Source organism: Monodon monoceros, unplaced genomic scaffold (assembly GCF_005190385.1).
Source record: "Monodon monoceros isolate NGI ecotype Baffin Bay Population unplaced genomic scaffold, NGI_Narwhal_1 Super_Scaffold_18, whole genome shotgun sequence".
NCBI classification, from domain to species: Eukaryota; Metazoa; Chordata; class Mammalia; order Artiodactyla; family Monodontidae; genus Monodon; species Monodon monoceros.
In genome coordinates this window covers 167,309,501-167,336,337 of record NW_021703774.1, presented here as the reverse complement: position 1 = coordinate 167,336,337, position 26,837 = coordinate 167,309,501, and the positions used below count along the sequence as shown (strand labels likewise).

Here is a 26,837-nt window from a genome sequence, read left to right as displayed (position 1 = left end):
AGAAAACTTCATCTCACCAGGGAGCTGAGACTAATAATGCAGAAAGCAAGCAGTGGATTTGGTAAAATACAAGGGCACTCAGTGCTAGAAGATGCAAAAGTGGGAAGAATCTGGCAGGGGGTGTGATCCTATGTTTACGCATCTCCCACCAGGTCAATTCATGGCTCATGCCTGGCCCAGTAACTAGCAAGGGTTTCATCCAAAATAGTATTTGTCCAGTGAGTGAACAAGTGGATGAATCAATTTGTTTCAGTTTTCCTACCTGAAAAATAGGGCTGTTGTCCTTCTCGCCAGATCAGAAGGATGTGTACATTTGTAAAAAGCAAAGCAGGATCAAATGTCACGTCATTTTTCACGGGGGGTGTCAGAGATTGTCTTCAACATGCCCCTAGGAGAACAGTGGGGGAAAAGCGTTCACATCAAAGACATGTAAGTGGCCAAGATTCTTAAGGGATGCCCCGAGTGCCCCTGGGAGGAAGGGCAAGGGTGCAGAGGGCTGCGTGGGCATGCTGAGGGCAAACGCATTTTCTTCATAACACAACAGAGGACCTCTCTGCCCGGAGCTGGCCAAGGACTGGGATCAGTTCCCAGGGGAAGAAAGGGGTTGACCAGTTGTCCCTTGGTTCTAGGATTAATATTTTAATGACAACCATAGGTTTTATTTATAATATCCCCAAACTAGAAACCACCTAAATGTCCCTTAATGGTCGAATGGATAAATGAATTGTGGTATTTCATACAACAGATTACTACCCAGGGAACATTTTTTAACAGCATAAACTCCAGATAAAGGCAACACATAGATGAATGTCAAAAGCATTGTACTGAGGAAAAATGTAGCCAGACACAAAAGGGCACCTCTTGCGTGATTCTGTTTATATAGGAGGGTCAGGAAGAAGCAAAGCTAATCTAGGATGGAAAAGCCAGAATAGAGGTTATCCTTGGGGTTGGGGGCAGTGACTGGAGACGAGCACAAGGGAACAATCTGGGGTGTTGGGAATGGCTTATATTTTCATTTGGATGGTGGTTCATTTGGGTGTGTAATAAGTAAAAAATGCATCAAGTTGTTTGCTTGAGGTTCTACTGTATCTTACTGTAGTATTTTACTATAAATATACCTATAAAAAGAAATAGAATTGTTCTAACAGTAGTAACGTCAATCATGTATTCAGTGATACGTTAGCTCGGTACATCTATTATCTCCAGCCCTGGGAGGTCGGCATCAGGATTCTTACGTAACAGATAAAAAGCCGGAGGTGTCATATTCCAAGAGCATAGAGTTAGGAAGTGGCAGAGCAAGTTCCAGCCTGTTTTCAGAAAGGCTGGCTGGTTGGGCAGGACTTACCTAATACCTGCCCACAGTAGACTCAGCGTTCTTTCATAACTTAAACTAAAACTAGCCAGGTGTTGGAGTGTGCCCTGCCTTGTTCCTGAATTCCTGTCCTGGTGGCAAATTGGCCCATGGTCCATGCAACTCTTGTTGAGGGACCCCATGCCTTTCTGTCCCCTCTAGGAAGCAGAAAGCTTGAGCCCTGGAGGATGGGAGTCAAATGTCTCTTGCTCATCCCACCCTAACCCACTTGCTCCCCACCTAACCCCTCCACTCAATAAGATGCCTACGATCTGCACCTTGGCCTCCAGCAGGAAGAAGTTATATCGTGAGCGAATCAGGCCCAAATAGCCTTCGGTAACAAGCAGGCACTCTTCAACCGAACAGGTGTAATAGACTGATGTTTATCTTGTAGGACGTTTGTGTTTATAAAGTATTAACACGAAGACCAGATTGCTTCTCCTGCCAAGCAGGCAGAGTCAGATTAGCAAGTAGGGAAGCGCTGAGTGCTACCCTTTGAGGAAGGAGCCCTCAAGACGCTCACCTTTATGAGCTAGGATTCTTGATTTGCAGAATAAATCCATTTCGCCAAGGGTGACTGTGAAAAAACTTTCTCCTGGGCTTCCCTGGTGGCGCAGTGGCTAAGAATCTGCCTGTCAATGCAGGGGACACAGGTTCGAGCCCTGGTCCGGGAAGATCCCACATGCCACAGAGCAACTAAGCCTGTGCACCACAACTACTGAGCCTGTGCTCTAGAGCCTGTGAGCCACAACTACTGAGGCCACGTGCCACAACTACTGAAGCCCGTGAACCTAGAGCCCGTGCTCCGCAACAAGAGAAGCCCGCGCGCCGCAATGAAGAGTAGCCCCCACTCACCGCAACTAGAGAAAGCCCGCACGCAGCAACGAAGACCCAATGCAGCCAAAACTGAATCAATAAAAATAAATAAATTAAAAAAAAAAACTTTCTCCTAGGATTCTCCTATCACAAAATCAAAATAGGTTCCAGAGGGCAAGAAAGATGCTCTGATGGAGAGAATTGATCCATTTGGGTGGAAAAGAGGTTTGGGTGAAAGTCAGATGTTAGACACACCTGGTGCTGGGGTCATGTTGAGGGAAAATTTTCCAGCAGCCTACATTCCCAGCTTCAGATAGCCGGTCCTGATGTTTGGAGACTCTCTTTGTCTCCTGTGCCTGGGAACTCCTGAGGGCACGTTCATTCCTTCCAGAATTTTGCTTTTCTCCCTTCGCTGCATGGTTTCTCAACCTCAGAACTGTTGACCTCCGGGGCTGGATGATTCTTGGTTGTGAGGATGTCCTGTACATTGTTGGATGTTTGGCAGCATCCCTGGACTGTACCCAGTCGATGCCAGTAGCAGTCTCCACCTCCACCAGTTGTGACAACCAAAAATCGTCCCTGGATGAGGCCACTCTGCTTCATTGGACTGTTTCTAACGGCTGCTGTAATAGAGATGCAATATCTCGCTGGACCAGTAAGGCTGTTACCCTGATAGCTGAGCTGCCCAGCCTGAAGGGTCTAAACTCAGGGGCTTTGATTCTGCAAAATGAGTTCATTCCCTAATTCATCAGAGGTAAAAATGTCACATGCGTTTACTTAAAACGGATGCAGATCCAGAGAACAAAGTGACACTTCATTCGGACCATGTCTTCAAATAATAGTTTGAAGGAAACAGAATTGTTTCTGAGCAAATTCCGTTTGCAAATTTCCAGACCTTTTGGTGCCGAAGCGAGGAAGTCTAGTCTTCCTTTGGGTTGCCTTTTGGAAGAGAAAAATAAAAGACAAAAAAATTACGGGTTCCTTTATTGTGCCTTCCGAGTCCAGCAATTAATTCTTATGTGCTAAAGGACTTCTGTGTTTATGAGACATTATTATTTAATGTAGGCCTATTTTAAATTGTAATTTTTTTCATTAAGTTGCCTCATTTTACTGATTAAGGCCAGTTTATCACCTAGCTTAGACTGTGTTCCTTGAGTAATAACTATTTTTATTTTAAAATATTCCTTAATAACCTCTCATCCATTTTAAATTTTATTCTAAGTCAGAGGAGCTTCCCTGTTGTTAACAAATCTGTCCTCCTGATGCTGAGTGATGTCAGAGGATGCAGGACTGCCAGGCCCTCAGTGCACTTTGCTTCAAAAATCTCCGCAGAGGTCACAAACAACATCGACTAGGAGATGGTGACTTCTCAGCCTCCGTGCTCTTGAGGCTGATCTGAAACAGACAAAAAAGAAACATGGGTCATCGGCCCCAAAGCTTTCTAGCAAACTCCTTAAAGGAGTCTTGCTGGTAAAAGAGGATTGAGGGTGTGGAGAAGTGGGGCAGTCAAGGCAGGGGAGTGATGGCCAGGATATCTGTGTCAGTACTGTCCCCATACGCCAGGCACGGCACTGGGCCCCTTGCCTGGGCCATCTCCCTCCCTTTCCCCCACCCCTTCCAGCACTAAGAAATAAGGATAATTATCCCCATTTGGCAGTTGGAAACTGAGGCTCAGAGCAATGAAACAACTTAGTGCTGCAGAGGTGGCCTGTGGCAGAGTCAGAAGCTGTCCCAGGTCTGTCTGGTTCCCAAGCCCAAGGTCATAACCTCTCGGCACCGGTGGTCCCTGACAATATCCTCATGCAAAGAAGGAGGCCTTCCCAATTGTGCTCTTCAGATCACTTTCTCCTCTATTGTCTCATCTTGCATCACCATTACTCTCAGTAATAATCACCATGAGCCCCTTTTTCAGATGAGATGACTGAGGCCCAGAGAAGGGGAGGGACTTGCTCTCTGTGTCCATGGCAGAGCGAGAGCTAGACCTGGGTTTTTGGCTTCAAAGTCTGGAGCTATTTCCTTTTCCTCCTGCACCACCTGTGGCTTCCCTGTGGTTGGCTGCACAGCCAGCCCTGACCTGGTGGCCCTGGACCAGAGAGGGCACTACAGACACAGCCGTAGCTGGTCGGGCATCTCACGGGCATCCTGTATCCCATCAGTCTCTCATCCTTCTTCCCTTCTGGCAGTTCCAGCTGTTTTTTGGATGCTGGACTGACTCAGAGATAAAGAAATGATGATTCCCCTCACCAACCCCCAAAGACACTGAGAAAGTTCTAGAGGGTGATGGCAAGCTATCAGATGAAAGGTCATGGGAGAAAAGACAATGGTGTGATAAGCTTCGGGAGACCTGAATCCTGGTCTTAAATTGCTTATGAATCGTCTTTGTGACCTCGGCCAAGGCCCTTCCTTTCTCTGGGCCTCAGTTTACCATCTTTATAACAAAAAGATTTCCATTCGAGATCATAAAAGCCACTTCCCTGTGATCCTCTGTGATGGAGAACTATGGTTTGGGAATCCAACTCAGGGACAGTATAGCCGGACTCACTGATTAACTTTGTTACTTATTCATTTATCTGTCCACTTTTTTTTCACGAAGAACCTACTGAGTACCTACTATGTGCAATATATTAATGGAAAGTATTAGTAGAATAACTGCTGTAACAAATCACTTTAAAATCTCAGTGGTTTTGTTTTTAATAATTTGTGTTTATTATATAAAATATATTTATTATAAAAATTATTTCATAATCAACACAATAGCATTTTATTTCTCACTCATATTACTGTCTGTCAGGGGCTGTAGGAGGACATTACTCCATACTGTCATTCAAATACCCAGGTTTTTTCCATCTTCTGGCTCTGTCCTCGTCCAGGTCCATCCAGGCAGCTGATATAGAGGGAGGGTGTGGAGGATGGCACAGGAGGTTCCTAGGGGTCAGGCCTGGAAGCCATATTCCCCTGCCAGGATTTAGTCACATGACCCCACCAAATTGCAAAGGAGGCTGGGAAATGTAGTCCAGCTGAATCCCTGGGAGGAAAAGGAAAAAAAATGGGGTTTGGGGAGCACATAGCACAGAGCAGCACTGTGTACAAGCGTAGCAAAGACACCTTCAGACCCCAATGTGAACTTAGGCAAAGGAGCCTGGGACAAGCTGGTCCAGATGGAGACCTGACTGGCAGGTCCAGCATCAGCATCCTGCAGGAGCCTATGCACTTGGCCCTGTTGTCAGCCCAGGGCATGCTGCCTAATGAAGCATTTCCCCAGTCCCATCACATTCCCTTGCCTACATCTCAGAGGCAAGAGGAATGATTGAACAAGCCCTGCCCTTCTCTGGCCTCAGTGTCTCCCATCCATGAATTGGGAAGAAAACTGACTGACACTGGCTCTCCAGAGAATCAGTCAGAGAGGCATCAGGTGTCTTCAAAGGGCCACAGAACAGCCTTCCCAATCCTTATTAATAGTAGAACCACAACAGTATCAATAATGAAACACAAATTAATAATAAATAAGCAAACTAATGATAAATAATACATATGTCATGAATAATACATTAATACTACAAGGCTTTTGAGCATCTATTGCTTCTGACAGAGGGGAATTTGATTAGCTGGCTGGAGAACACAGAGGGGGAATATTTCAGAAGAGTCTGGGAGGTTGGGGCAGGGGTTGGACACCTGAAAGTGGCAGGCACGTCTCCCTGCAGAGGTGTAAAATGTTTGAGGTCTTTGGTGACCCAGAACTGACCTGACCTTCTGCTGGGGGATGTGAGAAACAGGAGTCTCAGGGTGGGGCCTTCCTGTCTAGATGTCTTTCCATGGTTCAAATTAGAGTGGAAATCCGTAACCCAATAAGGCAAAAACACAACCTTCCAGCCCCAACAGAATTTGATGTTATTGCTAAGGCGAGGCCAGCTGAAGATATCTGTAGAATTTATTTGTTCATCTGTAGACTCATTCATCCATTCATTCATCCATTCATTCATTCAATAAATATGTCTTCAGTACCAACAGCATGGCCAGCATGCAGTCACTGAGTCATGTTTTTGGCACTCCAGGAGCTCATCGTTCACAATGTTGGGAGACAGACTGGCAAAATAAAGGGTCACCCCATGCAACGTGTTAGGGTTATTTTAGATGCCATGAGAGGGGCACTTAACCATGATTTGGGGGTTCTGGGTGCAAGGTAGGTGAAGTCAGGGTGTATGTTGGGCAGCCTCTAAAGTAAGTGATGTCTAAACTAAGACCTAAAGGGTATATCAAGGCGATGGGGGTAAAGTGATTGTAGGTGTTCCAGGCAAAAGGATGGCCGGTGCCAGGACCCAGTAGCCAGACAAGGCATATTTAAGGAGCTCTAAGGAATCCAGGATGACTGAGGCTCAGCATGGAAAAGGCAGAGGGACAAGAGGCAGGCCATGAGTGGGGGAAGGGGTTTGGACTTCATCCCAAAGGCAGTGAGGAGACAAAGGAGGATTTGGATCCGAGATGTGACATCAGTACGCTGGACTGCAGCCTAATCCACACTGCTCCAGGGCTACACGGTTCACCAAGCCCTGTCCCATGCAGTACTCATGTGTTGGTTCATTCATTACTTCATGCATGCAGCACACAGGCTGAGCACCCACCACGTGCCAAATATCCCACAGGGATGAATGCCAGGCCCCTGACCTTAAGAAGCTCCCAGCCTGATTGTAGAGACATACACAAAGAACCGTATGTTATATTACAAAGCGATGTGGACCGGGTATGATTGAGATGTTTACAGGGGGCTGTGTGCTTATAAGAGAGAGTGTCAGACTCATGGAAATCAAGGGGGGGGTGATTGTGGCATTGAACCTGGAAGGACGTGTACAAATTTCCCTAGGTGAACTCAGAGCAAAAGGCATTCCAGGAAGAGGAAATGGCACAGGCAAAAAGAAGAACCTGAGGATATCTGGGAGGGCTGGTGGATGGGTAGCACAAACGCAGTGAGAGACTGATTGAGTTGGAGAGGCTGAGAGAGACCAGATCATTAGGGGCCCGGCTGTCCATGACAGAGGCTGAACTTGATCCTGAATTGGAAGGCAATGGGGTGGGGAAATTGCATGGCATTAACCAGAGAGGTGGCGTCATCATATTTGCATTTCAGAAATATCACTGTGACTCCAATGTTGTGCGTGACTTGGAGGGACAAAGCCTGAGGGTTGGGAATAGCAAGGTGGCTGTGCAGGGTCCTGGTGGGGATTTTAAGGGCCCAAACAAAGGCAGGGTTGGTGCAGGGCAGTCACAGTTCTGAGAGCTATTGGAGAGGAAGAATTGATCCATCTTAGAAACAGATGAGCTATTAACCTCCCCTCTTTGCTCAGAAGCTTTCTTTTCTTAAAAGGCCCCCCTTTATCTTCTGCCCCACCTCTTGTCCCCATTTCTGCTAACAAGGAGGTGATGGCTGGGAGCACCTGTTAGCCCAGCATGGAAGGGTGTATTTCACAGAACCCTCTATACCTGCCTGAAAGATATGGTTGCAGTAATTGGTTGTTGTAATAATATTTATTATTGTAGTAGGTACACGGTGCGGGGTGCCCAGGGAGGCTGTCATACCACACTATGGTATTTATCTTCATGAGATGGAGTGACCTCTTTTCTTCCTGAGTGGTGGTGCATGGAGCTCCTGTTATCACGTAGAGATAAATCCGAGCCCCACAGAAAGGGGAGGGTGGCATGAGGAATTTACATGACCCTGACTCCCACGGTCCGCTCCAGCAGGTGGAACAAAGCTGGTGGAGCTGCTGCCACCACCTGTCTGTCTGCCCCGGGTCAAGTCTCGGTGTGGTCCAAGCTGGTTCTCCCAGGGAAGAGGGGTCCTTGAGTTCTCTGCACCACTTCTACACTGTCAGACACAGAAGAGGGTGAGACACTGTCCCTGTCCTCGGGGAGCTCCCAGTCTGATGGCAGAAACAGCCCTGCCCTCTGATAGAAAGACGGTGGTCCACTGCTTTTGATTCTTCTCTAGTTACTTTGTATCAACAAGTGATAACTTGGTGACACAAGATAGGCACTTCTGGGCTAAGGGAACTGTCCAGAGCTGGGTTCAGATGTCAGGGATGTGATGGGACAAATTTATCCATCCAGCCTCAGGTCTCTCACAGTCCCAGAAAGGGTCTCAGACACACCTCCCTGGCCTCCCTGGCATCCTCTGCTGTCTTTGAACTTGAAAATGGCCCCAGCCACAGTCAGTCTGCTGCTCCCTTGTGGAAGTGCTGTGTCTTGCTGGTCTAACCTGGTGTGTGATCCCACTACACCCCAAGCAAGAACTGAATCACTTTGCTGTACAGCAGAAATTAACACAACATTGCAAATCAACTATACTTCAAAAAAAAAAAAAACAGAATCAAAGGACCTGCTTGCCAAGCCTGGTTCTGTGTGATCACGAGGAAGTCATTCTGTATCTCTGAGCCTCAGTCTCCTCACCTCTAAAATGGGGACACTATCCCCCAGGGTTGCAATGGTGATCAATGAGATAATAATTATAGATAGACTTCGAAAGTTGCCAAACACTGACCACATGTTCATTTGCTCATCTTTTTTGTTCATTTAATACATATTTGTTCTTAAAATAATTTATTTATTTATTGGCTGCATCGGGTCTTAGTTGCGGTGTGTAGGCTCTGTAGTTGTGGCATGCAGGCTCCAGAGCACACGGGCTCAGTAGTTGCGGCACGCAGGCTTAGTTGCCCTGCAGCATGTGGGATCTTAGTTCCCTGACCAGGGATCGAACCAGCATCCCCTGCATTGCAAGATGGATTCTTAACCACTGGATCACCAGGGAAGGCCCTAATACATATTTATTGAGCTATTATTAAGTGCCAGGACCTGTTCTAAGAGATAAAGTAGTGATTAAAAACCACAAACTCAAGGACTTCTGGCTATGGTGAGATAAACAGCCTCCCTTTACCTTCCATTAATTCAACTATAAGACCTGGACAGAGTGTATGGACACCTATTTGAAAAATCTGATATGTAAATACTAGCAGGCAGTTTGGGGAAGAACATCAGAATTAAAAGAACTACTAAAAGAACTGATATAAACAAGACCCAGAGTCTCACAAAGTAATACTTAAAATGTTCAAGATACAAACTAAAATCACACAACATACAAAGAGCCACGAAAATCTCAACTCACAGGAAAGACAATCAATAGACTCCAATGAGGAGATTGACACCTATGCTGGGATTATCTAACAAGGACTTTAAAGTAACAAAAATACTTGAACAAACAATCACAAATCGTCTTGAAAAAAATACTAAAATAGAAAGACTCAGCAAAGAAATAAAGGCTATAAAGAAGAACCAAGTGGAAATTTTAGAAATGAAAAATACAATAAATGAAACTTAAAAACTGACTGGATTGACTCAGTAGCAGAATAGAGAAGACAGGAAAGAGTCAGTGAACTTGAAATAGATCAATAGAAATTATCCAATCTGAACAACAGGAAAAAGAAAAAGGTTGAAACACTCACGTATATTCACACACAAAGTCTCTGCTCTCATGGAGCTTGCAACCCAGTTGGGTATGGGAGTGTGGGGGGGAGATATATCGGCAGACAATAAACAAATAAACATGTATCAGGCAGTAATAGATATTTTAAAAAGAATAAAGCAGGGTAAAGAGTTAGAGAATCACTATGATGCTGTTTTATATAGATAGGATAATTAGAAAAGGTCTCTCCACAGCAGAGGCATTTGAGCAGAGAAAGAATTGAGGACTTGAGCCAATTCAAGTGGGTGTCTGGGGAGAGATTGTTCTGGGAGGTGGGAGCAGCTGGTGCAGAGGCCCTGAGGTGGGGATGTGTTCAGAGTATTCAGGGATCAGCAGGGTTCATTGTGTGTGGATAGAGTAAATGAGGGAGAGGGTGAAGGGAGATGAAATCAGAGGGATGGGCAGGGACAAAGGTGAGTGTGGGTGGACCATCTAGGAGACAGGGCAATAGACCAGCAGTAAACGGCGGCTGGGCCCAGGGAGGTAGAGTAGAGTTCAATTCCGGATTTATTCTGTAGAGCCTGCGGGCCTTGCTGGTGTTCCCCGAACTGGGGAGAAGGAGGGGGACACATCACTTCAGTTTTGGACCTGTTCATTTGGGAGGCCAAAGGACATCCGAGTGGTTCATCAAGCAGTAACGTGGTGCTCTATGTTAGGGGTTCCTAACCCATCTGCTACAAGCTACCTGGTTACCTCTGCTGGTGGGGAGGCTACCGGGAGAAGCGAGGGAGACAGGACCCCAGCTCAGCCCAGTGTTCCCAGGAGAAGCAGGACATCATTCCTTTGTAGCAGCAGCGCCTCTGTGCCCTGATTCTGAGCCTTGCAGCTCTGGCAGTCACCCTGCTCGGGTGAACGCCCGCCTTGCTGCCCCAGGGCCCTGCTGGTTCAGCCAGTGCCGCTGTCCATGGATTCCGCTGCCTGTGGTCTTTGCTCTGCCCCTGTGCTGTCTGCTGACTCACTCCTTAGGTCCTCTGTCCTACCATCCTTGATGGGGCAGCCACTCACCGCCCAGTGGTGACTTCCCCTGTTGGACAGAGTTCTGCCTGACCTCTGTGAGGAGCCTTAGAGCGCACTCTGCAGGAATACCAACATCGACCCAAGCAGATGTGATCAAAGAGGCAGGCTCTCAAGGCAACTGGGGTCACGGCGGCCCTGAGCTTGGGCTGTGCCACAGGGAAGAGGTGCTTCTGAAAAGGCCTTCCTGGGAATACCACCCACTCTAACTATAGAACAGCCTAGAGGATGGGCAGAATTAATGTGTTTCTTTATTCAGCACATGCTCGGATCTGGGCACTGTTCTAGGCACACAAGTAACATGGCAAACAGAAAGAGTTAGTGGCCTTGTGCACTGAGAATGTACAATGAACACATCGTTACAAGTCATTTTCAGTGTCCTAAGTGGTAGGAAGGGACGGGTATTTGGGGAACTGTGATAACCTGGAGAGTCCAGGATACTTTTCTTGAGGAAGTGAGATTTCCATGAATCCCTGAAGGATGAAGAGAGTTACCCAAGCAAAGAGTAAGGGCTTGAGAAAGAGGGGACAGCCTGTGCTGGGGCCCAGAGGGGAGACCGAGGCTGCACCCGAGGAAGAGCAGAACACAGCAGGACCTGGATAGGGGGTGAGAGCCAAGCCTGGGCCAGATCACCCCAGAGAGCATCTGCGCCTCTTTTAGCGGAGCAATGAGAAGCTCTGAAGGCCCTTATGAAGGCCATGGAATGCCTTTTAGAGAAAGCTCTCTGGCTGCTGGTGGAAGATGATTGAAGGGCATCCATGGGTGCAGGAAGCCCAAGACAAATCCTAATCTCACAAGTTACATACTTAAGTAGCACCATCATCTACTGAACACCCACAAGGAGGCAAGTACCAGTGGGGAGGGCAGCATTTACTCTCACTAATCCTTATAGCGGGGACGGATTGTTATCCTTACCTTCTGATTGAAATAGGTGAAGGGGTCTAGCGGTTTAGCCATCGTGGACCATGGTGGGATTGTAACTATGGTGACCAACTTGTTTTGGTTTGCCAGGGACTTTCTAGTTTTAACACTGAAAGCACCTGTCCCAGGAAACCCCTGGGTCCCAGGGGAGACTGAGACACCTGGTCACCCTAGTATAACTCATGCCTCTTTTCACTACCTGTAGCCCTCCCATGGAAACCGTCTCTGACTCCCGTCTAGCCTGGGGCCAGACATGAGCCAGCCCTCTAGAAACATCCTCCCTGAGCTGGAAAAAGGGAAAGGAGTTATGCTGGGATATTGCAAAGAGAGTTTCCAGATAGAGAAACTATTTGTCATCACATCAGGAGGGTGCCTGGCTCCTAAATATTGCCTGCGATTTTGCTAAAGGTATCTTTTTTTTTTTTTTTTTTGCGGTACGCAGGCCTCTCACTGTTGTGGCTTTTCCCGTTGTGGAGCACAGGCTCCAGACGCGCAGGCTCAGCGGCCATGGCTCACGTGCCCAGCCGCTCCGCGGCATGCGGGATCTTCCCAGACCGGGGCACGAACCCTTGTCCCCTACATCGGCAGGCAGACTCTCAACCACTGCGCCACCAGGGAAGCCCGGCTAAAAGTACCTTTACAGGAGTGGTGTAACTGCTGTCAGCGATAGAGGGGGCGAGTGATGGCCCCGTTCAGGGCGATGAACTGCTTAGTTAAGTTGAACCCGTTTCCACTCCTGATCCAGCTTCTTGATAGGGTGCTTGGTGGGGGCGGGGGGAGGGCTTACGCATCGACGCTGATTGGTGGCAAATTTAATGCCGAGAAAGACAGAGCTCCATCTTTAGCTGGTGGCTGATTCATTGACAGGTTCGCTTCTCGGAGAAATGGCGTTGAGTTGTATAGGCAACGATGGCGTCAGGATTCAGGCTCAGTTAACATCTGACATGGGGTTGATCAGAGCTGGAAGACCCCGAAAATGCAGTTCACCCCTCATTTTGCAGATGTGAAAACTGAGGCCCAGAGAGAGGGGCAACCCGCCTGAGGTGCCAGAGCTGGTTGGCAGCACAGCTGAGCCCACAACTCACGTTTCTTGTGCTCTTTCGACTGGATTCACTGCCTCCTGGCTGGTGGATGAGCCTGTCTCTCCCCACCCCTGCCTGCTCAGCGGCCCCTTCTCACCAGCCCAGGGGCTTGATTCAGGGATCCTGGCAGCATGGGGCTTTTTGGATCTCCTCCCTTTGGTTTTCTGTCCTCTGCTTTGTAGAGAGGATTCCTGGTGGGTGTTCTGGCTCTGATCCCGGTCCAGATGGGATGTCTGGCTGAGCTGGACATTTCTGAATCTCCTACTCCTTGACCAGCTTCCAATGTCAGACCCCACTCTTCCCACTTCCATCCCAGGACCGTCCTTCCTCAACTGGACAGTGGGGACTGGGGGACGAGGAAGCATGGGGATGCCTCACCTCCTTGTGGGCAGGGCTCATGACGAACAAACTCCTAGAACGTGCTTCACCATGTTGGACCCCGTGATTGTTCCCACGTCTACATTACACATGGGGAAACGGAGTCCCATGGAGGCCACATAACTTGCCCAGGTCAAGACTGAGTGGTGGGGCTAGTAACTTGAACAGATAACTGACTTCAGATTTGTCGGAAGTATGTGGGTGGGGGAAGCAAGGAGAGTGAGGAGGAGGTATTTTCAGAGAAAGAACCAGCACGCGATCTTCGGAAGATGATGGGATTTTGTGAAAAAGGAGCTGGAGGAATGTTAGACCTAGAGGAGAACTTGCCCTGTGTTTTTCTTTTGCAAAAAACTCCTTGGCCATGAACTCTTGTTATCCCCTCTCCTGTGTGTCTGTTTCTGGGAAGGTGAGTTCTCACCTGTGATCCAGGTGTTGACGAGGGCTGATGCAATCCTTGCCTGGTACGTATGTCAGAAAATCACCCTGCCACCTGCTTCTCCCTCCCTCCCCCGGCCAGTGATCCTACCTCCAAACCCAAGACTTAAGAGTCCATGCAGGCTTGTCCTGGCCTTGGGTAGGAAAGGTCCAGGGATCCCACAGTTCACTGTGAGGCTCTCGAGCCTGGAGGGAGTGGGGTCTCCCCTCTGCCTACATCCCTTGCTGGGACCTGACCTCACCCTCTCTCCATCATTATCTACCCCATCTGAGAGCCAGGCCCCTCTGATGAGGATATAGTCAATGCAGCGGCCAACGGCGGGCAACCCCCCGGATCCTCACATGACCTCAGCAAGTCCCGTGACTCTGCTGCGGCGGTAGCAAACGTGGTGGACAGCTTGGCCTCGCTCGAACTCGGACAGATCTGGGTTCAGATCCCGGCTTTGCTGCTTACACGGCAGCAGTACTGAGCCAGGCCCTTCACCCCCATGAACTGCCGTTCCTCCTTTGTGACAGAAATATTCACAGGGTGACGTGAGCACTGAGACCGCCCGCCCAGAAGAAAGCTCAAAAAAGCATCACTCATATTCTCATTTTAATACTCTACTGATATTAATGAAACTCACATCCCAGAAGGAGAGGCAGATGTGCAAACAGACAATTACACTCCAGCGCGACATATGCAGTAATCGCCGCGTCTTACCAGGAAGACACGCGCAGGCTGTTCCAAGAGCCGGTGGGAAAATGCGAGTGAAGGTTCCGGGAAAAACTAGAAAGTGCCATGCGCCCAGGGAAGGAGGTTTTAGTCCTTAAAGCTGAGGTCTCCTGCCAGCTCTGCGGCCTGCCACGCCCCCCTCCGCCCCTCCCAGGGGAGCTGAGAAGAGGAGAGACCTCAGCTCGGAGCGATTCACCCCCATCCCCTCCCTCTGTGACTTCAAGGACCTCGGGAATGAGAGACACAGTCACTTCCCAAGAGAGGTGTTTCCTAGTGTTTGTTCCAAAGGACTCTAGCAGGGTGGGAGCTAGGAAGTGGCAAATGAGGCTCAGGGTCCTGCAGTGGGAGTGAGTGCCTCCTTAAGCCTGGCACCCTAGGCATCTCACTTGCCCCACCCTTGTGCTGGCCCTGGTTCTAATCCTACAATGGGCTCCAGAGTGTACAATGTTACAAAAAAGTTTCCCACCACCGCCCAAGTTTGGAGAATCACAAGCACACTCCAGCTTCAGGGCCTTTGCACGTGTGGCATCTTCCATCTGGAATTCTCTCCCTCTAGAGTCACACATGGCTCACACTTTCCTTTATTCTGGCCCTTTCAAGGGAGCCTCCTGGGTCGTGCCCTGTCCAGAGCAACCCCTCCCCCATAACTCTCCCTTGCTTTACGCTGATTTGCTTTTCTTCATTACACTTATCACCACCTGACATACTTCCCATCATTTGTTCCTTTGATTATCATCTCCTCTGCTGGACCATTGGCTGCCAAGAGCAGGACCTGCCTGTTTTCACTGTTGTATCCCTAGTGCCTGGAACAGTACCTGGTACCGAATAGATTCTCAATAATTTTTACGGAAGAAGGCAAGACAGATAGAAGGAAGGAGAGAAAGTTTCTGAGACATTTTGAAGGGAAGGACCATGTTTAATTTTGTTTAAACCAAAATTTCTCACACTTAGTTGATAATGGAAATCTTGTTGCCTGACACGTCTATTAGCAGCTCATTCTCTAAACAAGCCAGAAAATACTGTCTTAAGGGGTCAGAAACACCCCCATGCCCCCACCTTTTAATTCTCCTCTTCCGGTATCCCAAGGACCTCCTCTCTCTGCTATGCGGTGGGCTTTCTCTGCTCTCGCCCAGGCCTGCCCCTGTGAAGCCTGTGCTCCAGACACCTGCTACACCTGTTGGCGCTCCCAGCACGACCACCGGTCACCAGAGTTTCCACCACTTCCTCCAGTGCCCACCAGACTCACACCTGTGATTCCCTCAGGGCTCGCCAAGAAACGGTGACCCTGCAAGCTGGCATCCCGCCCTGGCCCGCCTCACATACATGCACCATCTGCACCGCCTTGGGCTGGCTGGAAGATTTATACATCTGAAAATGTGTCCTTTCCATCGCCTTCTGGTGGGAGGGGCCGTTCTCTGTTCTTGAGCTCCTCAGCCATCTGGACGGTTGATGCTCATCTTAGCTGTAGCTCCAAAGGTGAGACACGCCTCCCAGCCCTGCTGGGAAGGTGGGCGGCGGCAGGGGTGTCATCCCAAGGCTGGGAACTGTAGCAGAGGGGATCAGGTCCTGGTCTCCTGCCATGGTCCCCCAGCAACACACTCCCATCCTTCCCAGGGCTGGATGGGAAGTGTTCGCTGGCCCATTCTCACCTCTCCCATCCTTAGCTGTGTATAGCGTGGTGGTCATAACTGAACCAGAAGGTCTGGGTTTGAATCCCAGCTCTGCCACTTATAGCTGTGTGACCTTGGCAGGTTACTTCGCCTCTCTGTTTCCCCATGGAAAGTCGGAATAATACTAGTTCCTTTCTCCTAGGATTGTTGTGAAAATTAAGCGAGTCAGCGTGTATTAAGCATGGAGCCCAGTGTGTGGCACAGTGGGCGCCGTGGAAATGTGAGCCGTTATTACTATTTCACACTTGACTTGGCTTTCCCCAGCGTCCCCCCTCCCATTAGGGTTCATCCCCCTGCAGGTGGCCTCCTTGTTTGTCATGGTTTGGCACTGGCTGGGCTTGGGGACTTCTCGGATCATCCAGCCTGGGCCAGGTTTCCCCTCTCCCCTCCCCCAGTCCCTCACCGTAATCCTACCATTACCCTCACCGGCTTAGTGTGGTCGTGTTGTGAATCTGTCCCTCCACTGTACGCTCCTGGAGGGCAGGGCAATGCTCAAGCCATCCTGCTTCCTGCCCGGGGCCTGCTCAGAGCAGGTGGGAGCACACTCTGGGGCAGAGTGAATGAGGAGAGGAGGGGGCAGAAGATGGGTGCTTCCTTCTGCTTAGCTTGATCACTGCTCTCACGGGCCATGTGTCTTCTGTGGGGCTCCCTGCAAGCCTGACCTTCGGTCTAAGTTAGAGGCCCCCTGGGGGTGAGCCCCGGGTTTACCCCCTTACCCTGGGTATTGGGACCTGAAGCCTTGGACCACACAGGTCAAGTCTGCCTCGAGCTTCCAAATTGATCCCCTCTAGGTTGATTCTTTTCTCTTTCTTTCTTCTTTTTCCGTAGAGTGTTGTAACCATTAAGCTCCAGGCAGGGGTCAGACACCTGGGCTCCATCTGCACAACTGAAATCCCCAAATCCATTCTGGTTAGTTTTCTCATCAAGACAATCAGACTGGATTGATCCATTAGATCAATGGCTGGACATCAGCCAGCAGGAAGCCAATCCAATGAGCCTGGATGATCAGCCCAAGAATGAGGTCCCCCATGGAGCTGGAGTGGGCACCACGCCCTGAGGATGGGGCTCTGGGAGGCAGAGGGGGTGGGTCAGAGGACTCAGCAGGCTGGATTTTGGTGTGAAGGCATCAGTGTTGCCCGGGGTGTATCTAGCAGGAGAAGAGCCCCAGCTCCTGGGAGCTGGGCAGGGATTCCGGGGACAGCTGGTGGGTGAGAAGCATCATCTGTGCTTGCAGACAATTGAGACTCCTTCCCAGGCAGTCAGCCTGTTACCACCGCCCCCCCCCACAGCCACCGTCACCACCGCCATGGCCCAGGGTTGGGACTACATCTCCTTTTGGGTGTCAGGGTGTGCTTGATGGGAGATTTGGGGGTTCAGGAAGCAAACACCAGTTTCCCAGTTCTCTCTTCCCTTCTCACCAGGAGTAATTTTATGAGGCTGGGAATGGAGGGGTATGGGTGCCTAGAACACCATATCCCGATGTTCCAGGGACCCTGGCTGCATGAGATGCTGATGGGGTTTAAGGGATGGCTAAGCACCCATATTCAAATACATTTGGAAGCACTAGATTAAATGCATTTCAGCATGTACATTTCCTACAAAGCTTATGCACATTGCGACTTTCTAAAAGCGGGGATGGAGGTGCAATGTTGGACCACAGACCCGTTTCTCTGGGATATCTTGTAGAAATACATTGAGGCACTTCCTCCAGGTGCCAACCAGTCCTACTTTCATGGGACAGTTCATCCCAAGAAGAAGTGTTTTCAGGATTGGAGGGATCCATGGGAGCCAGGAAGTTTCTCAAAAAGGGAGGCATCAATGAGAAGGTAGAAGAGGGTGATGAGCTCCACTCAGGCCCACCATCACCATTCACATAGACCACAGTGCGAACAGTGCCCCCTACAGTTCTGCCGGCTCCTTCCCCCACTCCACCTGTCAGCCCAGCCCTCCAGATCAGCTCATGCCCTCACCACCCCATCTCCTTTCTTCCATAGGCTACTTGACTGTCAACATTGAGCCTCTCCCACCCGTGGTGGCTGGTGATGCTGTGACCTTGAAGTGTAACTTCAAGACAGATGGCCGCATGCGTGAGATCGTGTGGTACCGGGTAAGTCACCCCCACTATCCCCTCTGTACCTATGGCCAGGGCTGAGGGTAGAGTCCCCAGAGCCTCTCTGGAGATCCTCGCGGGTTTGGCTATATACTGAGCCCTAACCAGCCCTGAGCTGTCCTGTGCTCTCTGCTAGGTCCCCATCCTCTGCTGAACCCCTCCTGGAAGATCCTTTTGCCCAGGTATCTATTTCTCTTCTGCCCTCAGTATCTATCTCGTGCTGACGTCTTTTGTGTCCCTAACATGCCCTTATGTTCAGGAAACCCCAATAGCACCTAGTATTGGTTACTAAGAATGCTGCAGGCCCTGGTTACAGTGTAACGAAAGAGAACCGAAGGGTGGAATTTGTGGCATGAGGATTTGGGTAATGTTTTTCGCAGGGGAGAGAGAAGAGGACAGCTCCCTGCCTTCTTAAAAATCAAATTACAGACATAGTCTGCCTTCTAATCCTATTACACCTAGGACTAGTCCACATGTTTGGCACCCCAAGGTCTAAGGAGCTCTGAGATGGGATGTTGATAAAGATGAGCAGATGCCCACCTGCCCGAGGCCCAGGTGTTGGCAACAGGAGAACCAGCTTTGGGTCATGGAAACAAGTGTTGGCCTTCTTAGCCACCGATAGACATTTCTATGTGTCTGGACTGGGCATCCCAGCCTGGTCTCCCTTTGCCACAAGGGAGTTGGGGCTGGCTGGGCTCAGGAGAAGGTCCGGTTGGCATTGACTTTCTTGCAATGCCGCACTCAGGTTTGCACAGAGCCAGGTACCGCCATCTGGGGTACGGGTTAGGCGGAGCATTGCTCTTCCATGAGCTACAACAGGGGGGTGGCAAAATTTTTCGGTGAGGCCCAGATAGTAAATCTTTTCCTCTCTGGGGACCATATGGTCTCTGTCGCAACTACCCAGCTCTGTTATAGTGTGAAAACAGCCACAGACAGCGTGCCGATGGAAGGGCATGGCGGGGTTCCCATAAAATTTTATTCAAGGCCACTTGAATTTCATGTAATTTTCACGTGTCACAAAATCTACTTCTCCTTTTTAATTTTTTCAACCACTGAAAAAGGTTAAAAAAAAAGTTTTTGGCTCATGCGTCATACAAAAACAGGCTGTGGGCTGATTTGGTCCACCAGCCTTAGTTTGCTGGCCCCTGATCTAAAACCAACACTTCCCTAAGCTTTGTAAGCTGTGTTGCCCTTTCTTCAAGTGAAACCAATGGGTGACACAGTCAAGTGTAACTGCTCTGGAAGGAGCGTGGAAGTAGGGGGTGGGGAGCGGGGAGAGGAGGTGGAAGGTGGGCGGTTGGGTGGGCGCAGCTTGGTGATGAGGCATCTAGAACTGGTTCCTTTGCTCCTTCAAGCTATTGCCATACCCACGGTGCAGTGCAAGGAAACCCAATGTTAGAGGATCCTGCTGGGGATCACTCACCATTCAATGCCTTGACTCGGAGCTGGGCTCCCTCCTTGCTGTTGGTCCAGCCTTGCTTTGAACCATCCTGTAGTTACTGTTCCTTTCTTGGCCTTTGATTCATCATTTGCTGGTCATTGCTATTTTGCTGGGTGCGGTGACCTGGGCTCCTTTTAACCCACATCATTGTTCCCCATCTTAGCATCGTAGCCCCTCCTACTTAGAATTGCCTCCGACAGTTGGATCCTCACACGGCCCCGGCTTTAGAAGAGGTTTCCATCCTGGATAAATCAATGGGCCTAGAGAAAGTCAAGACATATGTTAAATAGTGCCATGAACTGAATCACTAAGAGGTGTGTGTACACGATACGGGAACTGCTTGGCCGACACACGCTGTGAGCATCTCATTAGCACCTGGCAGAGGACGGGGATAAATTAACTCCAGCTCACTGCTGAGGATCGTACTATGTCTCTTCCTCAGCCTTGAGTGAGGGGTAGTGAGAGACCTGCTGAGAGAAATACAGAGACCCGATGGGAACAGTTAATAGGAGTGAAGATGGGAGGGAGCTTGAAAACAGGAAAATACCAATAGGCATCTCATTGCCTTCCCATCCTTTGAAGCAACTATCTTCACTCTTGTTTGAAATCAAATGTTCCCGCATCAGTAGTGAAAATCTCCCTGCAGAAGTAGCTACCAGGGTTGGGGCACCAGCAGTGCCAGACCGAGGTGTAGGAAACCAAGAGCAGGCTTCCACATGGCTCACGTCTGTGTTCTCTGAAGACCAGGGACGTGGCTGGGGCAGGACGAGATGCCTAGCTTCCAGTGCAGACAGATTCCCCTTCCCCTTCTCTGCCCCAGAGCTGAGCACCGTCGTTCACTGCCCCCCCATCTCCATCCTGGCCTGCGATCACATTGATCGCTTTGAACATCAGTTAAGTCTCTTACGGGTGTCAGGCCCTGCATATCAGGCTATGGTAGGCTGCACTAATTAATTTATTTTATTTCATTTTACATCCTTTGACTGAGAGCGTCTGGAATGAGGGTGGTGGTGGGGATGCAGATGTATGCAAATCACATGCAAATTGCCCACAGGAGCCAAATACTTGGGCCCTTTTGATTCTGTAGCTGGACTGAGGGAGTGGGCTCAGCCGACTTGATACTCTCCCTGGGACCAGGGGAGCCCTGCATGCCCTGTCTATGATGGTGAGGATGGGGCAGAGGACGGAAGCAAATTCCAGGGAAATGGCTCCATGCTGTCAGTTCTCTCTTTGCCTGCTGCCACTCTGGCCTTCTGACACCTAACACCTCTTTTCCCAAGGAGCCAGCTGAACGGAGAGATAAGAGCTTACCGAGACAGGGGCTCCAGGAACCAAAGCCAGGGCAGGGCTTCTGGAGGGTGTGGGAGAAGCAGCAGTGGAAACCCCAGTTTCCTTCCCCAGCTGGATCCCCCCCAGACAAGCCCCCACAGCTTTAACCCCCCCATCTCTGTCTTCCCCCAGCTGCCCACCCTCCCAAACAGGGAGCTGCCGAGCGTTGTTTGTTTTCTGTACGTGTGTTTGCTTCCCTCCCCAGCTTCCTTTGCCCGTCCTTCATGAAAGAGCTTACAGAGCCCGGCTTGGAAGGAAATGAATAGATTACACAGGTCCAGCCAGGGCTGTGTCTCCAATGCCTTTAGCAGGGAAAAGCAGGGCATTGTGGTGAGGCTGCCTCTGCCCACTCAGCCCAGTGGGCACAAAATGACCCAAAACATGTGTCAAGCCCAGCAGCCTCCCCTCTGGTCCTAAAGACATTATCTTACCAATGGGGTCATCCTAAGCTTTCAGAAGCTTTCAGAAGCAAGTGGATTGGATTCTTTGGGTAAATTGGGGGAGCTGATGGAATTGTGTGAAGCAAAAGGGATCACCCCCTCGGGGTTAACAAGAATATTGTCTCATCATTTGGGAAGGTCTTGGCCTATGGACCCCTTGGGGATGGGGTAGGTGGGCAGGGAAATAGGAGGAAGTGGCCAGGGCCTGCACCTTGGACACCTTGCCCCATGGTCAGGCCAAATTATAGAAAAAGATGACAAAATTCTAGAATAGACTCAAGAAAGTGGACATGATCAGAGCCCCTGGGTCTGTGTTGACCAATATGGTAACCGCTTGTCACATGTAGCTATTTCAATTTAATTAAATCAAATTAAATTAGAAATTTGTTTCCTCAGTCAGACTTGCCACATAGGATTAGTGGCTACCATATTGGACAGGTATAGAATATTTCCATCATCACATAAAGTTCTATCGGACAGCCTGCTGTAAATATTTGAAAAATAATTTTATGGCCCCTCCTTGGAATGTACTGTACTTTCCTGGCAAGGGACTGAAAGTGACTGCTCACTGAGCCAGCTTTCTAGGCAAATTCACTGTAAAATGAATTTCAGAAAAATGAATTTTATTTGTTGTGTAACCTGCCATCATTGGATTGCGGGGAATGGGGGGTTGGAAGAGGGATTATCATTCTCAAAAGATTTCTTTGAAAACATAGAGAAGATGTCAAGAAAGTTTTCAGGCCCCTGAGGTGCTGGTATCTTAGTCATCTATCAAAGTCCTGTTCAACTTAAGGATGCTTCACAGCCTTTTCACCATCTCCCACGTTTTCTTCACTGTTGCATGGGTTCCCCTCCCAGATTTGAGTTTCCCAGACTTCTTCAGAGCTCAAGCACATACTTTTCCTTTTTCCCTAGAATATATACAGCAGCTAATAGAGTAGGGATGCAATTCCACGCTTGGCCAGTAGGAGGCAGTCGCCTAACAACCAGACTATTCTAGCATTAAGGTTGATCCTCTACTTAATCATTTCTATCCATTTACACCTAAATTTGGGGACTCATTCAGTAATTCTGCTAATACTAATATGAGTGACTAACATTATTGAGCCCTTACTCTGTGCCAGCCACTGGATTGAGGGCTGTACATACATGGCTGCATTTCATTTTCATGTTGGCACTGAGGTTGGTAGTATTGTTAAGCCTGTTTTTCAGATGAAGACACTGAGGCCATCCAAAAAGACTGTGTCAGCTCATGTTGCCTTCCCTGACTTCTGCAGAAAGTTCTAGATGCTTCCTCCTCCATGATTCCTCTTTGAGGGTCTATACTCCAGCTCTTACCTCATTATGTCAAAATATCTGTCTGCCCACTGGGCCGTGAGCATCTCAAGCACAAAGGCCACGTCTTTTCCCCATTATATCAACAACACCTAGCGGAGAGTCATCTCAGTAAATATTTGTTACATGAACAAATGTTAGAGGTGGAAATACACACGCACGTTTTGACAGACCATGCCAGGTAGCTCACTGCCATTTCAGGTGGACATCTGTGTCTAGCTGATCGTATCTGTCTGCTTGGGGAGTGAGTGTGAGTCCTTCTATACTCAGGGAGCTTTGTGGAGTATGGAAAAAAAGGAACATTTCTTATTAGGGAACACTGTCTAAACTCATTTACTTGGAGGTCACCTGCCCAACAGGCAAAGCCAAAGGTCTGCTTATATCATAGAAATCCATTAAACAGCCACAGAGGATCCTGGGAATTTAACCTTTCACAGCAGTTTTTATCATCTTTCCTTTGTTTCCTCTTTCCTTCACAATTGGTTCCCAAGAGCTGCACTGGGCTCAGGTTACAAGGCCACAGAAAAGAGCCACAGAGCAAGGCAGAGAGAGAAGGAGATCTACAAAGAGTGATAACTTCAGAGCCCCTTATCTCGCCTCTTTCACATTGTGGGGAACGTGTGCCTGCGTGTTTGTTTAATGGTGGAGATTCCTCCTCCATGATGCTGCCTGGCCTGGGGCGAGCTCCCGCCCTAGGGCTCTGCTGGTTGCCCGGGCAGTGAGGGTTTATGGCTGCTCTGAACCATTAGAGAAAGGATTAAGCCTGGAGGCTGGGAAGGGTATGGTAGGGAGAGAGGACTTCAGCGTCAGAATACCTGCATACCTGTTCAGGGCATGTGACTTTAGGCAGTGACCTAATCTTTCTGTTTTAGAAACCTCATCTGAAATTGGGCATGAAACCACCTACATTGTAGGCATAAATGAGATAATGTCTGCAACCAAACAAGCCCAGTGCCACTGCAATCCTTTTATTCCACTCAACAAAAACTCATGATGGGAGCTGTTGAACAAATGGCAGCCATCGTCCTCTCATGTCTCTTGGTAACAAGGGATCCCAGAGAGGGAAATTATAGAACCAGAGTGGAATGTGTTATGGGAGGATCACCAAAATAGGATTCCTTGAGATCCAGCCTACCACCTGCCTTGCTGACACAGACAGGCAGAGATAATACTTAAAGCTTGTACCCTCTTTGCCACTATGTGGTTCTGCTGGTGAACTCACTGGATTTAATTCTTGGAAGGTCATCACACAGCTAAGCCCTTTCAATGGATCTTAGCTCTCCCTGAAGCCAGAAGCTATTTCAAAATGGCTTTACTGGCACGGGCCCTCTCTTAGCCTCAGTCCTTCACAATGTTTTGTTGTCTGAAACAAAACGGAAAATGATGATCCTAAAGGGACATTACAGTCTAATGATATCATAAGGGCAAGAAGACAGGTACAGTCTTGGTGATGAGTAGAGACTAGGGCCCAAGTCCCAGAGAACTGGGCTGCATCACTCCTTTGGCCCCTCTGGCTTGGAGCCCATCCTGGCAGCCTTTCAACCTGGCTGCTCCTTGCTACCCCCTTCACAGGTCTTACAGCTCCAAGATATGGAGGAGGAAGGGATAAAGGAAGACAAGAAGCCTTCTTAACTGAGCCAGGGCTACGCTGGCTGAGCTGCCTTATCCAGTTCTCCATTCTTGCCCCTAGCCTCACAAAGGAGCAGGCTTTCCCTGATGGGGGATGTCCCATACCTAATTTTATCACACCAGTCACATAAGAGGAAAGAGAAAGTACCAGCGAGAGGGCCCACCAAAGGACAGCTGATTGTACAATAAATGTAGTGCCACATAAGGAGGAAACAAACATCTTTCTGAGTCTAGTTCCATTGCAATCTTTGTATTCCACCCTCAACCATAGATTGTATCCATCCCATGTCAGACAGCTCCTCCTTCTGGGGGTGGAGTGATGGGAGCAGCTTTAAGCTCCCTCTAGAGGTCAGAGTGTGAATTGCAACTATTGCATACCCAATTCTTGGTTTTTAATGGAAGTTTGGTTGCAAAGAGGCAGGAGTTGCCCACTCTAACTGCTCCTTAGAATTTCCAGAGGGACTTGTAAACACATACTGATAGCTGAGCCTCACCCTACAGTTATTGAATCAGAATTCCCAGGATTGGAGCCTCAGGGTCTTTGTACGTTTAACAAGCTCCCTCAGGTAATTATAATGCGCTTGGCTCAGGCAGGGACCGCGTCCTGGTGTTTGGGAAACTGTTAGAGGGAGCTGCTCCACTCACCCATTCAACATTAATTCAGCACGTGGGTACTGAGTCGGATGGTTCTAGGCACTGGGGGGCGCATCAAGGAACAAGAGAACAAGATCCTGAGCTCATGTGGGGGAGTTGGCGGGGATGGGGTGGGGGAGAAGTTAAAAAGATAAACAAGCAAGAAAATACCGGATAATGATAAGGGCACATACAATTATAATAGAATGATGGGATGGAAAGGGATTAGATGGTCAGGAAAAGACTCTCATTTAAGCTGAGACCTCAAAGGCAACAAGGACCCCGCCATGCCAAAGTGGGGAGACGGAGTATTCTGGGCAAAGGAAAGAGCACATGCAAAGGACCTATGTTGGGAGCAAGCTTTGCATGTTCAAAGAACAGAAAGAGAGCCCACTGCATGGCTGGAATGAAGTGAACGGGGGAGAGTTAAGAGATGAGGTGAGACAGTTGAGAGGGACCATTCATGCCAGACTTTGAGCTCCAGAGAACTGGGTCTGGAGTGATTCTAAGGGCAGCAGGAAACTTTGGAGGGCTTTAAGCAGGGAAGTAACAGGATATGGTTAATTTTACTTAAAGGTCACTTCTGGGTGAATGGACCATGGGAGGCAAGACTGGAAGCAGGGTTATTAGAACAGTTCAGGCAGGAGGTGAGTACCTGAGTACCAGGAGGGCAGTGGTGGAGATGATAGGAGGGCAAAGAAATTCTGCTGTGACTTGCAGGTAGAGTCCCAAGGGCTTGCTGACATGTGCAGGGGGGTGGGGGGAAAGGGAAGATTCGGGATGGCTCCTGGCTTTCGAGCTTTCGCAGCTAGATGTGAGGGGTGGCGCTGTTTCCTGAAACTGGGAGGGTAGGCGGAGTAAAAGGATGGAAGGAGTTCTTTATCAGCCATGGTACGTTCCAAGTGCTTCTAAGACATGGAGATGGAGCGGTCAAAGCAGCAGGGGAAGCTAAATCTGGGATCCTGGGGAGAGGTCAGGGCAGGAGATTTACCCTGGATGGTCATCAAGGTGTGGATGGATCTAAAGCCATGGGCCTGGATGAGATGATGCCCCCAGGGAGGGCGCAACAGAAGAGCACCCAGTGTGGACCCTGGGCACTCAAGATTTAGAGACAGGAAAGTAAACCAGTGAAGAGATGGAGAAGTAGCAGCCAGCAAGATATAAAGAAAGCTGGCAGAGTGGGGTGCCCATATCCCGAAGGAAGGAAGTAATCCAAGAAAGAGAGAATAGTCAGCTGCCTCCAGTGTTGCAGTGGGAGGACTTAAAGGAACCGAGGAATGTCCTGGACCAAAGCAGCCCCCTCAGAGTTAGTGGGGGCAGAAGCCTGGCTTCAGTGGGCTGAGGGAAACGCTAAGACCAGCTGTGGAATAGCCTTGAGGTTTTGAGTATTAAAAGGATTTGACCTTGAACTTCTGGACAAACCTTGCAGATAACATAAAGACACCATTGCTTCTGTTTGGCCCATCTCTGTTTGCATGTCGTTCATAAGCTACCAAGTGCATTATCTATTCCACACTTGCCCCGTCTTGCAATCCGCAACTGATGGCAGCATCACCCTCCTCTTCAAGGATGTGGAAGTGGCTGCTCAGAGAGTTTAGGGGAATCTAGGGTGATTCAGCAATGTATCTGGTATTCGGAGGAAAGATCCCAGCTCTAACCATCCAATTAACTCAGTGGCCTGTGGATGACAGCCATTCACATAACCCTGCTCAGTGCAAGGTACTTGAGGCTGGAGATGCAAAGAAGGACCCTCTTCCCTCCAGGGGACAGCTTCGAGTCCAGGTGTCATTAAATTGTAAAGATCTGTTTCCTCATCTAGCCAATGGGCTTGATTGGCTCCCCTTAAGCATCTCCCAGGGGTTTGTGTGAAACAAAGGAGATACCTACAGAAAAGCCATTTCCCTCACCCTCAGTGCAGGAGAAATAGGCTTCACTCACGTCCCTTTATCCCCTTTTCCGCCTGGCCACGTCTTACTCATTCCGTCCTCTGTGTAGCCTTCTGACCTTGCTCATCAGGCAGAGCTCAGA

General features: G+C 49.1%; 1 protein-coding gene across 1 annotated transcript in view; it reads left to right on the top strand.

Annotated features, from left to right (window-relative positions):
- IGSF21 (immunoglobin superfamily member 21) overlaps positions 1-26,837 on the top strand; it is a 245,141-nt gene that overhangs the window by 88,311 nt on the left and 129,993 nt on the right. The window contains exon 2 of the mRNA XM_029230255.1: positions 17,887-17,999. Within this exon, the coding sequence (XP_029086088.1) occupies positions 17,887-17,999 (113 nt within the window). The remainder of the gene's footprint in view (positions 1-17,886; positions 18,000-26,837) is intronic.